Source organism: Pongo abelii, chromosome X (assembly GCF_028885655.2).
Source record: "Pongo abelii isolate AG06213 chromosome X, NHGRI_mPonAbe1-v2.0_pri, whole genome shotgun sequence".
Taxonomy (NCBI): domain Eukaryota; kingdom Metazoa; phylum Chordata; class Mammalia; order Primates; family Hominidae; genus Pongo; species Pongo abelii.
Genome location: NC_072008.2, coordinates 16,771,070 through 16,783,527, shown reverse-complemented (window position 1 = coordinate 16,783,527; position 12,458 = coordinate 16,771,070). Strand labels below are relative to the sequence as shown.

General features: G+C 48.4%; 2 protein-coding genes across 8 annotated transcripts in view; one reads left to right on the top strand and one right to left on the bottom strand.

Annotated features, from left to right (window-relative positions):
- Positions 1-2,266, bottom strand: part of SYAP1 (synapse associated protein 1) — a 41,150-nt gene extending 38,884 nt beyond the window's left edge. The window contains 1 exon segment of the mRNA NM_001131559.1: positions 1,983-2,266. Coding sequence (NP_001125031.1) covers positions 1,983-2,157 — 175 coding nt within the window. The 5' untranslated portion in view covers positions 2,158-2,266.
- A 2,984-nt stretch (positions 2,267-5,250) lies between these two features.
- The window catches only part of CTPS2 (CTP synthase 2), a 122,149-nt gene continuing 114,941 nt past the window's right edge, over positions 5,251-12,458 (top strand). Inside the window, exon 1 of one of the 7 annotated variants that reach the window (XM_054544359.2) lies at positions 5,251-5,500. The gene's annotated coding sequence lies outside the window, so the exon portion shown is untranslated. Of the gene's footprint in view, positions 5,889-6,114; positions 6,333-12,458 lie in introns of those variants that run through there. The other 6 variants (XM_024240829.3, XM_024240825.3, XM_024240828.3 and 3 more) reach the window with 6 other exon arrangements.

Genomic DNA, 12,458 nt, shown 5'->3' with positions numbered 1-12,458 from the left:
GGCAGCATTAGCTCCAAAGTACACATCCATATGAAAAATGCAGTTATTAGAAAATATTCAGAGAGGCCAGGCGCAGTGGCTCACGCCTGTAATCCCACCACTTTGAGGCCAAGGTGGGTGGATCACTTGAGATCAGGAGTTTGTGACCAGCCTGACCAACATGGTGAAACCCTGTGTCTATTAAAAATGCAAAAAAAAAAAATTAGCCAGGTGTGGCAGCGCGTGCCACACCTCCCAGCTACTCAGGAGGCTGAGGCAGGAGAATTGCTTGAACCCAGGAGGTGGAGGTTGCAGTGAGCCGAGATCGTGCCATTGCACTTCAGCCTGGGCGACAGAGCAAGACTATTCTATCTGGGGGCCTTGGGCTGAGATTATATACCGTCATGGTTTGAGATTATGTCTGTTTTCCCTGTCCTTTCATCCCACAGTAAACTTTTAAACGTTAGGGCCCAGCCTGCCCAACATCATGAAACCCCATCTCTACTAAAAATACAAAAATTAGCTGGGCGTGGTGGTGCATGCCTGTAATCCAAGCTACTGGAGAGGATAAGGTAGGAAGATCACTTGAACCCTGGAGGTGGAGATTGCAGTGAGCCAAGATCGTGCCACTGGACTCCAGCCTGGGCGACAGAGTGAGACCCTGTCTCAAGAAAAACTGTTAGGCCCTTTCTTACTCAAATATGTGTTTATCTACTCTCAGGCTGCTCTCCACCCCCATCCCCCCACCCCCATCTTTTAGTAGATTCTTCAAATGTTGCTGAACTTAGTATCTACCTTTGTTGCAGTTCTCTCACTTGTACTGCTGGGCTGCTTTAGGGCTCACCTCCTCAAAGATGCTTTTTTGTTTTGTTTTGTTTTTTTGAGATGGAGTCTTGCTCTGTCACCCAGGCTGGAGTGCAGTGGTGTGATCTCAGCTCACTGCAACCTCCACCTCCCCGGTTCAAGCGATTCTCCTGCCTCAGCCTCCTGAGTAGCTGGGATTACAGGTGCCCGCCACCACGCCCGGCTATTTTTTTCTATTTTTAGTAGAGACGGGGTTACATCGTGTTGCCCAGGCTGGTCTCGAATTGCTGACCTCATGATCCGCCCACCTCAGCCTCTCAAAGTGCTGGGATTACAGGCGTGAGCCACCACATCCGGCCTCAAAGATGCTTTCTCTGATCATTGAAGCCCACCATGGTCTCTCCAGAAATGAGAATTACTACAGCATGTGTTTACTCCACGTCTATTATCACCCGTACCCCAACCCCTGTAGACTGTAAACTTGGAAAGAGCATGGGCTTTAAAATGAGATAGATCGAAGCTCAAATTCCACTTCTACCACTCACTATCAGTATAACTTTGGCCCCCAATAACTCTGGGCTTGTTCCCCCAACTCACTGGGGGTGTTTAACAGATGAAATGGGATATCTTTCACAAAGCATCTAGTACTGCAACTTGCGTATAGCAGACAGTTGGCATTTTCTCTCCCTCCTTAAGGAAAAAGGTCTCTGTACTTAAAAAGCATTTGACCAGGGGCAGACATTGACATTCAGTAACTGTCAGTTTACTTCAGACAACACGTTCTGACCTAGGGGCAAAAAAGTATTTTTTCAACCAATTCAAGCTCGCCAACGATCCCCGATCTGGGGGGTGTAAATGAAGGTTTTCGAGTTGAACAAAAAAGATTCCTTGTTAAACCTGAAGACGTCGGGTCACACTGCTTGACTGCATACCTGATTCCAATGTCCGCAAACTTTGTAGACTTGTCACCAGGAACTTCAGGGACAGGACCTGACTGCTAGATGAAGCTCTGGCCTCGTCCAGATCCTCACCAATCTCTCCCGACTCGGAGAGGACTGACCGACAGACACATCTTCCTCCCCTACCTTCCACCTCGGCCCCCTCATACCCCAGCCAGTCGAGCCCGCGCCCCAGGGGCGTCCCAGAGGAGGAATGCGTCCCCCCCCCCCTTCCCGGTCCCAGGGCCAGGGTAGACTCACTGCCGAAGTCTTTGGCCTGGTGGAGGAGCTCCTGGTCTCCCGCTTGCTGCAGCTCCTCCTCCGCGGACTCAGCCACCGTCTCGGACGGCTGCTCGGATGCAGCATCTCCATTGGGCTGCCCACCGCCTGCCGCCGGCTGCTGCAAGCCCAACCAACTGCTCAAGCCCCGGAACATCCCGCCCGCGGGGCCGCCGCCGCGGTCCCGATCCCCAGAGACCGCAGCGAGCACTGGTGGCCTCTGACTCCACTCTGCACGACTCTCAGGGAGATGTCCGGAAGTCGGAGGAACACCGCAGCCGCCGCAGCCCCGCCTCTATGACGACTCCGCCGCGGCCGCGCAAGCGTCACTTCCGTCCAAAGGCTCCGCCCCGGTGACGTCAGTTGTGACAACTGTTTTGTGCGCGTGGATAGGGGACAAAGAGCTTTCCCAGCGTAGCCCCGCCTTCCCTCTTTTCCTCATTCGCCAGCTTTGTAGGTGACTGACCTAGTAGGCGTGTGGACGGTGTCTTTGTCACAGTCTTAGCAAGTCTCATTTTAAGATTGCCTCTAAGCAGCTTGGCTGGTGATTTAGCCTCGCCTTTTCAGGTCCCGCAGGGCTGCGTTCCCGCAGAATTGGATATCTTTAGCCGCCTCCTGAGCCCAATTCAAAACTAACCCAAAGCCGCCAAGCCCAACAGGGAATAAGAGGATAGAATGAAGTGTTAAACAACACGATGGGATGCTGTCAGCAGAATCTAGACTATGAGAAGCCACAGGACAGACAACCTTGTTTCTTCAAATAAATTGCAAGGAAGAGGGGGGTGTGGTGGGAACCTATAGATTAAAAAAGACTTAAGAGATGTAACCCATGGCCCCTTGTGCATTTTATTAGGACCCTAATTCAGCAAACACATTGAAAAAAATAGTATGATACTTATTATAAGAACTGGAAAGTTGGACACTGGGTAGTTGATAAAATTGAGGAATTGTGAAATTAAAAAATTTTAATTGTGGTAAAATACACAAAATTTGCCATCTTAATATGATTTACCATCTTAACCATTTCTAAGTGTACAATTCAGTACTGTTAAGTACATTCACATTGTTGAGCAATCAATCTTCAGAACTCTTCATCTTGCAATTAAAAGAATGAAAAATAGGCCGGGCGCGGTGGCTCACGCCTGTAATCCCAGCACTTTGGGAGGCCGAGGTGGGAGGATCACAAAGTCAGGAGTTCGAGACCATCCTGGCTAACATGGTGAAACCCCGTCTCTACTGAAAATAGAAAAAAATTAGCCGGGTGTGGTGGCGGGCGCCTGTAGTCCCAGCTACTCGGGAGGCTGAGGCAGGAGAATGGCGTGAACCCGGGAGGCAGAGGTTGCAGACTCCGTCTCAAAAAAAAAAAAAGGAAAATAGAAAGAACTTCATCTTGCAAAACTGAAACTACCTATTAAACAACTCCCCATTCCTGTCCTTGTCATCCCCCTCCTCCCCACATTCTACTTCTTGTCTCTATGGGTCTGACTAGATACCTTAATATAAGTGGAATCATTCAGTATTTGTCTGTAACTGGCTTCTTTCACTTAGTATAATGTCCTCAAGGCTGTGTCAATTTCTTTTTAAGATTGAGTAGTATTCCCTTGTATGTATACACCACGCTTTGTTTATCCATCTGTTTATCCACCGCACATATTGAGATTTTACCAGAGAAATGATACCATATCTGGGCCAGGCGCAGTGGCTCACGCCTGTAATCCCAGCGCTTTGGGAGGCCGAGACGGGTGGATCACCTGAGGTTAGGAGTTTGAGACTAGCCTGACCAAAATGGTGAAACCCCGTCTCTACTAAAAATACAAAAAATTAGCTGGGTGTGCTGGCGGGCGCCTGTAATCCCAGCTACTCAAGAGGCCGAGGCAGGAGAATCACTTGAACTCAGGAGGCAGAGGTTGCAGTGAGCTGAGATCCTGCCATTGCACTCCAGCCTGGGTGACAAGAGCAAAACTCCGTCTCAAAAAAGAAGAAATGATACCACTTCTGGAATTTGCTTCAAATTAATACAGGATGGGGGTGGGGGAATGGGTGGGGATATAGATGAAACAAGCCTGGCCATGGGTTGAAGCTGGGTAATTAAACATTTGCCTTTTCTATATTTTTAACTTTTCCCACAATAACATGTAAAACTAACAAAAAACTAGTGATGTGAATAACTACCCCTTCAGAGCAGGGAGTTCATGGACGCATTTCCCAAGCACAGTCTTCAGTCATTAATTGTGGAAGGACATCCATGATTCCTTGCTCCCCAGCTATTTTGAGAAGAGGAGGACAGTTCCGGTGACCTGAGGGAGTACATGAGGAATTGATTACAACTCTGATTTCCCTGCTGTCCAGTTTTCCAGCCTGACTTATATTTACATTTTATTCAGGTCCGGGATTTTAGGTTATCAAGCCCAACCTGTTTTCTTCTTTCCCTCAAACAGCTTTCTGAGATTTAAACAATTCACCTGTTTAAAGTGTACAATTCAATGGTATATATTTTTGGTATATTACACTATTAATATTTTAAATTGAAGTAAACATAAAATTTTTTTTAGTGTACAATTCAGTGGCATTGATGACATTCCAGCCTGTTTTTAGAGTCCAAGTATTGATTCAGCTTTGAAGTCAGGAGATGTCTTAGGATCAATGCCTTTCTAGGCTTTATTAAGTCAATGAGAACCTGAAAGTGGTTGAGACTTTCGGGAATAGGATATTTGCTTCAAGTATGATTGAACAGAGCCTGGAATTTGAGTGAGAAGCCTAGGATGGGCTTCTAATTCCACCATTTAGTAGGTGAATAAACTTGAGTCACCCGAAGAGTGACTTTTTAGAGTATTTGGGCGGGGTGCAGTGGCTCAAGCCTGTAATCCCAGCACTTTGGGAGGCCAAGGCAGGCGGATCACCTGAGGTCGGGAGTTCGAGACCAGCCTGGCCAACGTGATGTAACCCCGTTTCTGTTAAAAATGCAAAATTAGCCGAGCGTTGTGGCATCCGCCTGTAATCCCAGCTACTCCGGAGGCTGAGGCAGGGAGAATCGCTTGAACCCGGGAGGCGGAGGTTGCAGTGAGCCGAGATCGCGCCATTGCACTCCAGCCTGGGCAAAAAGGGCGAAACTCCGTCTCAAAAAAAAAAAAAAAAAAAAAAAAAAAAGTCACTCTTGGAAGCCTTAATTGCCTTCCTCCCCTCACTGCACCCCCGCAGCTCTTTGCTGCAGAAGTATTGTTCTAGGGAACCTTACTGGTTCCAACAGACGGGTGGACTTCCCACCAGACTGTGACCTAGCTCCTCAAAGGCAGGCATTCTCTTTCCTTTTCCTTCTCTCCTGAGCGCTCCTGCAGTTCCTGGGGCGTAGTAGGGGATCCACAAGCGTTTGTGACCAGTGAAGTTCTTTACAAGGGTGAGATCTGCACGGGAGGACCCGAGCGAGGGTCTCGGCTTGCCAGGAAGCCGGGGTTCTCCGGGAAGCGTGGAGCTCACCCGCGCACTCGAAGTGCCTTTGCAAAGTGAGCCACGGGAGGGAGGAGCGGTCCCCGGGCTGGGCGAGGCCTGGGGCCCAGTGCGTCCAGAGCGGAGGGTGACGGGAGCTGCCTGTGCTGGAGGAATCACTTTTTAGGCGCTTGTTTTGGACCATTGCACAAACCTGGGTGCAAACCCCAAGCTCACCAGCGTGAGTCAGCTGGGCCAGCAGCAGGGAGGAGAGGGGAAGGTGGGCAAGGAGGGCGCCGCGCACCCCGAGGCCCGTGTGGGCGGTGGGAAGATCCCGGGGGGCGGCTTTGGACAGCCCCGGCAGCGACCCCTTCCCCAGCCCGACAGGTGAGCGCCAGGCCAGCCGCGGGGTGGAGCCCGCCGTGCCCACCGGCCACCCTCCCCGGCGCTACCACCACCGCGCAGGTAACTTCCCTTCTGGGCCTGTCCCAGACCCCCAGGGCCTCGGCGCCCGGGCCATCCCTCGTCCCCAGGGCCTCTCCGCCCTGCACCCCCAGCCCCGGTGCACTTGTGGGGCCGGGCTCCTTTGTCCGCTCTCTGATGGCGCCGGCTCCCTCCCCAGCGCTGAGTCGAGTCCGGCCGCCAGCTCCGCGCGTCCCGCACCCCGCGCTCGCAGACCTCGCCTGCCGGGTGTGGCGCGGCGACTAGGGGGAACGCTGGCCCGTGCCCAGTGCGGTCGGAGACTGTCCCGCGCGTCCCCGGGACGCGCTTCTTCCCGCCTCCGCCCGCGCCAGCGCCCGCACCCGGATCCCCACTTCTTCCGGCCCTCGGGAGCCAGGAGAGTCCTGAGATGGCGTTGGCGGAAGTGAAGCCCCGAGCGGGGGTCGGCGAGGCTGGTGATCAGCGCCGGTAACATGGCCTTTCTGTCCTCTCCCCGGTCCCAGTGCACCCCTTAAACAACGACCCCCGCGTTTTCCCCGTACTAGATGGTTAGGGCGCATAGTGCCGAACTACGCTGCTGCTACAAAATAGCTTTTTGGGGGCAACATAAAAAAGAATTGTATGTGTGGTTTATATACAACAAAATGTCCCATTTTCAGTGTGCAAATCGACGGGATTTGACAAATTATACACTCCTGTAACCATTATCCCAAAGTGAATATTGACCATTTCCTTCACCCTGCAAAGTTCCCTGGTACCTCCTTTCTGTAAATTCGCCCCCCCGCACTCTACCCCAGTTCTGATTGTTATCATAGCTTAGCTTTGCCTGTTCTAGAACTTCATAGAACAAGATCATCAGGTAGGTACTCTTTTGTGTCTAACATTACTTTTTAAATGGCCATCACTGAGAAGGTGTCTCTGGGTGCTTCCGGTGCTCTAGGCCTGCCTGGTTTAATGTGGGAGCCACTGGTCACATGTGGTTATTGAATACTGGAAATGTGGCAAAATCCGTACTGAGATGTGCTCTGAGTATAGGCACCTGATTTCTGAAAGCTTAGTACACAAAAAAGTTGTAAAATATCTCACTAATAAATTCTTACATTGTGCGTTAAAAGTGATAACATTTTTGGCTACATTGGGTTAAATAACATATATTAACATGAACTTCATTTGATTCTTTTTACTTTTTTAATACGGCTACTAGAAACTTAAAATTACGTACCTGGCTGTGTAATATTTTTTATTAGGTAGTGGAGACAGCACAGCTCTACACTGTGCTATCCTATAAACACTTGGTTCTGCTCACTGCATGTAAGAGTAAATGAAAAACTTGTCTTGACACCAGAAACCATCCTCAATGGAGGAAGTGATCTAAAACAGGGCCAGCCTTTCTCTGCACCTTTGAAACTTTGTTAAACTTACTTGTTTGCTTAAAAGAAGTAGAGGGCCGGGCATGTTGGCTCGTGCCTGTAATCCCAGCACTTTGGGAGGCCGAGGCGGGCGGATCTCGAGGTCAAGAGATCGAGACCATCCTGGACAACATGGTGAAACCCCGTCTCTACTAAAAATACAAAAATTAGCTGGGAATGGTGGCACGCACCTGTAGTCCCAGCTACTTGGGAGGCCGAGGCAGGAGAATTGCTTGAATCCAGGAGGCGGAGGTTGCAGTGAGCCCAGATCGTGCCATTACACTCCAGCCTGGTGACAGAGCGCGACTCCATCTCAAAACAACAACAACAACAACAACAACGAAGTAGAAAGAATTAGGTGTCTCCTTGGTATTAAGTTGCATTTTTACAAAAGGTCTCTAAAATATCCAAGGTGCTTTAAAAAGGTATCTTGTGTTTTTGAAAAAACAGAAAACGAGTAATTGCTTATGTAGGGGAGGAAAGAGCTGATATCATAAGGGTCATGGCTGACAGCCTTAAACAAGAGACAGATTAACAAGAGAGAAGCATAACAATTTATTGAATCATAGGTTTATGTGACATGGGAGCCTTTAGAAATGAAAACCCCTTAAAGATGCAAGGGAAATGATCTGATTTTATGCTTGGAGTCCATGAAACAGGAACAGATGAGCTGATGGAAATAGACTGAGTGGAGAAACCCAGCAAAGTCTGTCCACATTCTTCTTGGCCTCTCTGTTATAGCGTTTCTTCCTCCCTGGTATGGGGTAGGACCTCTTTGGAATGAGGGTCTTAATTTCTTTATGGCCAGCTGTTGTATAGAAAGGTGGCTGAGAGGAAGGTTAGAGTCATATTTTTTGGCTTTATGGCTGGCTTTGGGGGGAAAGGGGTTCTAGTTTCTATGACTTGCCTTGGGGGAGTATGAGGGGTGAGAGACAGGAGGGCAGGAGAAGGTCAGAGAGAAACTTTGCTTCTGAGGCCTTCATTTTGGGGTTTTGTTTTCTGAGCCCCAACACATACAACCTAATCACCTAACTATATTAAGACATAACATGGTGTATCTTTGACCAAATTAAGATAGAAATCTTTTTTTTTTTTTTTTTTTTTGAGACAGAGTCTCACTCTGTCACCAGGGTGGAGTGCAATGGCACTATCTTGGCTCATTGCAACCTTCACCTCCTGGGTTCGAGTGATTCTCCTGCCTCAGCCTCCCGAGTACCTGGGACTACAGGTGGGTGCCACCACGCCTGGCTCATTTTTGTATTTTTAGTAGAGACAAGGTTTCACCATGTTGGCCAGGATGGTCTTGATCTCTTGACCTTGTGATCCGCCCGCCTTGGCCTCCCAGAGTGTTGGGATTACAGGCGTGAGCCATTGCACCTGGCCATAAGATGGAAATCTTAATGGTGACAATTAAAATTTAGATCTTAGTTTAAAAAAACATAGTCAATAATATATTCAATTTTATAGTCTGCTCTCTCTTTTTCAGGTAACATAAGCATTTTCTTTCTTCCTTTTTTTTTTTTGAGACAGAGTTTTGCTTTGTTGCCCAGGTTGGAGGGCACTGGCACAATCTTGGCTCACTGCAACCTCCACCTCCCAGGTTCAAGCAAGTCTCCTGCCTCAGCCTCCCGAGTAGCTGGGATTACAGGTGCACGCCACCACACCTGGCTGATTTTTTGTATTTTAGTAGAGATGGGGTTTCCCCATGTTGCCCAGGCTGGTCTTGAACTCCAGAGCTCAGGCAATCCGCCCGTCTTGGCCTCCCAAAGTGCTGGGATTACAGGCGTGAGCCACCGTGCCCGGCCACATAAGCATTTTCTTTTTTTTAACTTTTTTTTTTTGAGACGAAGTCTCGCTCTTGTCCCCCAGGCTGGAGTGCAATGGTGCTATCTGGACTCACTGCAACCTCTGCCTCCCGGGTTCAAGCAATTCTCCTGCCTCAGCCTCCCAAGTAGTTGGGATTACAGGCGCTTGCCACCACGCCTGGCTACTTTTTGTATTTTTAGTAGAGACAGGGTTTCACCATGTTGGCCAGGCTGGTCTCAAACTCCTGACCTCAGGTGATCCACCTGCCTCAGCCTCCCAAAAAAGCATTTTCTTATATAAAAAATTATTAGGCATAATGTGACTTGTACGAATGTATGCCAGTTTTCTTCACCATACCTCTACGGCATTTTTCCATTTCGGTCACTTTTACAAAGAGAGTCATTTGAACAGTATAACAGTGCCAGAATAAGGTATAATTAAAGCACAGTTTATTTGCCCCTTAATCCTGCAGGAAAGGTGAAGTCCAGTGGAACATAGACCTTGTCTTTTTATCTCCATATTCCTAGGACTTGGAAATATGTCATGCATGTAATAGATATTCAAATAAACATTATATATGTAATATATGTATATATGTAATTTATTTATTTATTTATTTGAGACGGAGTCTCACTCTTTTGTCCAGACTGGAGTGCAATGGTGTGATCTTGGCTCTGGGTTTGGATTGAGAATGTTTTAAGCTATAAACATAGGTCAGATAGGTGGGTGCCCCGGTGACTAGTGAAGATGTGCAATGGCATTGAATGTGATCAACTGTGTTGTGTAGAGAAAGGTAGGCCCGGGGACTTAGGGAGGCCATCTGGGATGGAACATGTATATTTTGAATAGCTTCAGTTTACTCAGCCTGACCATGGTCAGCTAGTTCAAATGGAATTCACAGCTCTGATGTGTGATAACTTTAGTTAAGATAGTTTGTTTTGAAAGGTAAGCAGAGGAAACCACAAAATCAGAATGGGCATTCCTTTGAGGAGGACAAATAAGAAGTGGGTAACTGAAATTGTTCCTACCCGAATGCATTTGTGCTGAATTTCCAAGTACTTAAAAAAATTGTGAAATTATAAATGAAAGTGAAATTTATAGTTATTACCTTTTGTTAGCTTTTGTTAGTTACTGTCTCTCTCTCTCTCTTTTTTTTTTTTTTTGGTACTGAGTCTCGCCCTATCGTCCAGGCTGGAGTGCAGTGGTGTGATCTCAGCTCACTGCAACCTCCGCCTCCCGGGTTCAAGTGATTCTTCTGCCTCAGCCTCCCATGCAGCTCGTGTGGCTGGGACCACAGGCGCACGCCACCACGCCCTGCTACTTTTTGTATTTTTGGTAGAGACATGGTTTCGCCACTTTGACCAGGCTGGTCTTGAACTCCTGACCTCAGGTGATCCGCCCGCCTTGGCTTCCCAAAGTGCTGGGATTACAGGCATGAGCCACCGCACCTGGTCTCTCTTTTTATTTTTGAGACAGGATCTTGCTTTGTCACCCAGGCTGGAGTGCAGTGGCACAATCACTTGGCTCACTGAAGCCTTGACTTCCTGGGCTCAAGCAATCCTCCTGCCTCAGCCTCCCCAGTAGCTGGGACTACAGGTGTGTGCCACCACACCTGGCTAATTTTTTATTTTTCTTTCATAGAGAGGGAGTCTCACTATGTTGACCAGGTTGGTGTCGAACTTCTGACCTCAAGAGATCCTCCTGCCTCAGCCTTCCAAAGTGTTGGGATTACAGATGTGAGCCACCATGCCTGGCATTATTTTTCTTTTTCTATAACTGTAATTTTATATTGTGGTCCTACTCAGTTGCCCATTTGCCTGCCATGAGTACACAAATAATACTGTTTATGGTCTACTTTCACATACATGGTGAAATTACAAGAGCAGAAGGCCCCTGTACACACTCAAGGGAAAAACAACAGTACTCAAAGTAAAGAAAATCAAGAGTTATTGGGCTTCCTATAAAACAAAAGGGTTTGAATCAGAAAGCAGCAGAAAAGTCAAATAAATTTTCCTTATGACTGTCAACTTAAAAATCACAAGATCTATAAATTTAGAAAGGAGACTTTCTTTTTTAAAACATTTTCTTTTCTTTTCTTTCTTTCTTTTTTTTTTTTTTGAGACAGAGTCTCACTCCAGGCTGCAGTGCAGTGGCGTGATCTCGGCTCACTGCAATCTCCGCCTCCCAGGTTCAAGTGATTCTCCTGCCTCAGCCTCCCGAGTAGCTGGGATTACAGGCGCATACTACCATGCTCGGCTAATTTTTTTTTTTTTTTTTTTTTTTTTTGAGATAGAGTTTCGTTCTTGTCACCCAGGCTGGAGTGCAATGGTGCGATCTCAGCTCACCGCAACCTCCTCCACCCAGGTTCAAGCAATTCTCCTGCCTGAGCCTCCTGAGTAGCTGGGATTACAAGTGCCCGCAACCACGCCCGGCTAATTTTTGTATTTTTAGAAGAGATGGGATTTCACCATGTTCACCAGGCTGGTCTTAAACTGCTGACCTCAGGTGATCCACCCGCCTTGGCCTCCCAAAGTGCTGGGATTACAGGTGTGAGCCACTATGCCCGGCCTAACTTTTGTATTTTTTGGTAGAGACAGGGTTTCATCATGTTGGCCAGGCTGGTCTCAAACTCCTGACCTCAGGTGTTCCGCCTGCCTCAGCCTCCCAAAGTGCTGGGATTACAGGCATGAGCCATTGCACCTGGCCAAAATTTTTCTTACCTTTCGAGTCGGAGTCTCACTCTGTTGCCCAGGCCGGAGTGCAGTGGCACGATCTGGGCTCACTGCAACCTCTGCCTCCCAGGTTCAAGTGATTCTCGTGTTTCAGCCCCTCAAGTAGCTGAGATTACAGGTGCCTGCCACCACACCCGGCTAATTTTTTATTTTTAGTAGAGACAGGGTTTCACCATGTTGGCCAGGCTGGTCTCGAACTCCTGACCTTAAGTGATCTGCCTGCATTGGCTGCCCAAAGTGCTGGGATTATAGGCGTGAGCCACTGTGCCTGGTGACTTTATTTCTTTTCTTTTCTTTCTTTCTCTTTTTTTTTTGAGACGGAGTCTTGCTCTGTCACCCAGGCTGGAGTGCAGTGGCACGATCTCGGCTCACTGCAACTTCCGCCTCCTGGGTTCAAGCCATTCTCCTGCCTCAGCCTCCCTAGTAGCCGGGATTACAGGTGTGCACCACCACGCCCAGCTAATTTTTGTATTTTTAGTAGAGACAGGGTTTCACCACGTTGGTGAGGCTGGTCTCTAACTCCTGACCTCGTGATCCACCTGCCTCGGCCTCCCAAAGTGCTGGGATTACAGGGGTGAGCCACTGCGCCTGGTTTACTTTATTTCTTTGCAGGCTGTAACAGCCTGCAAAGGGGCCATCCCACAGGC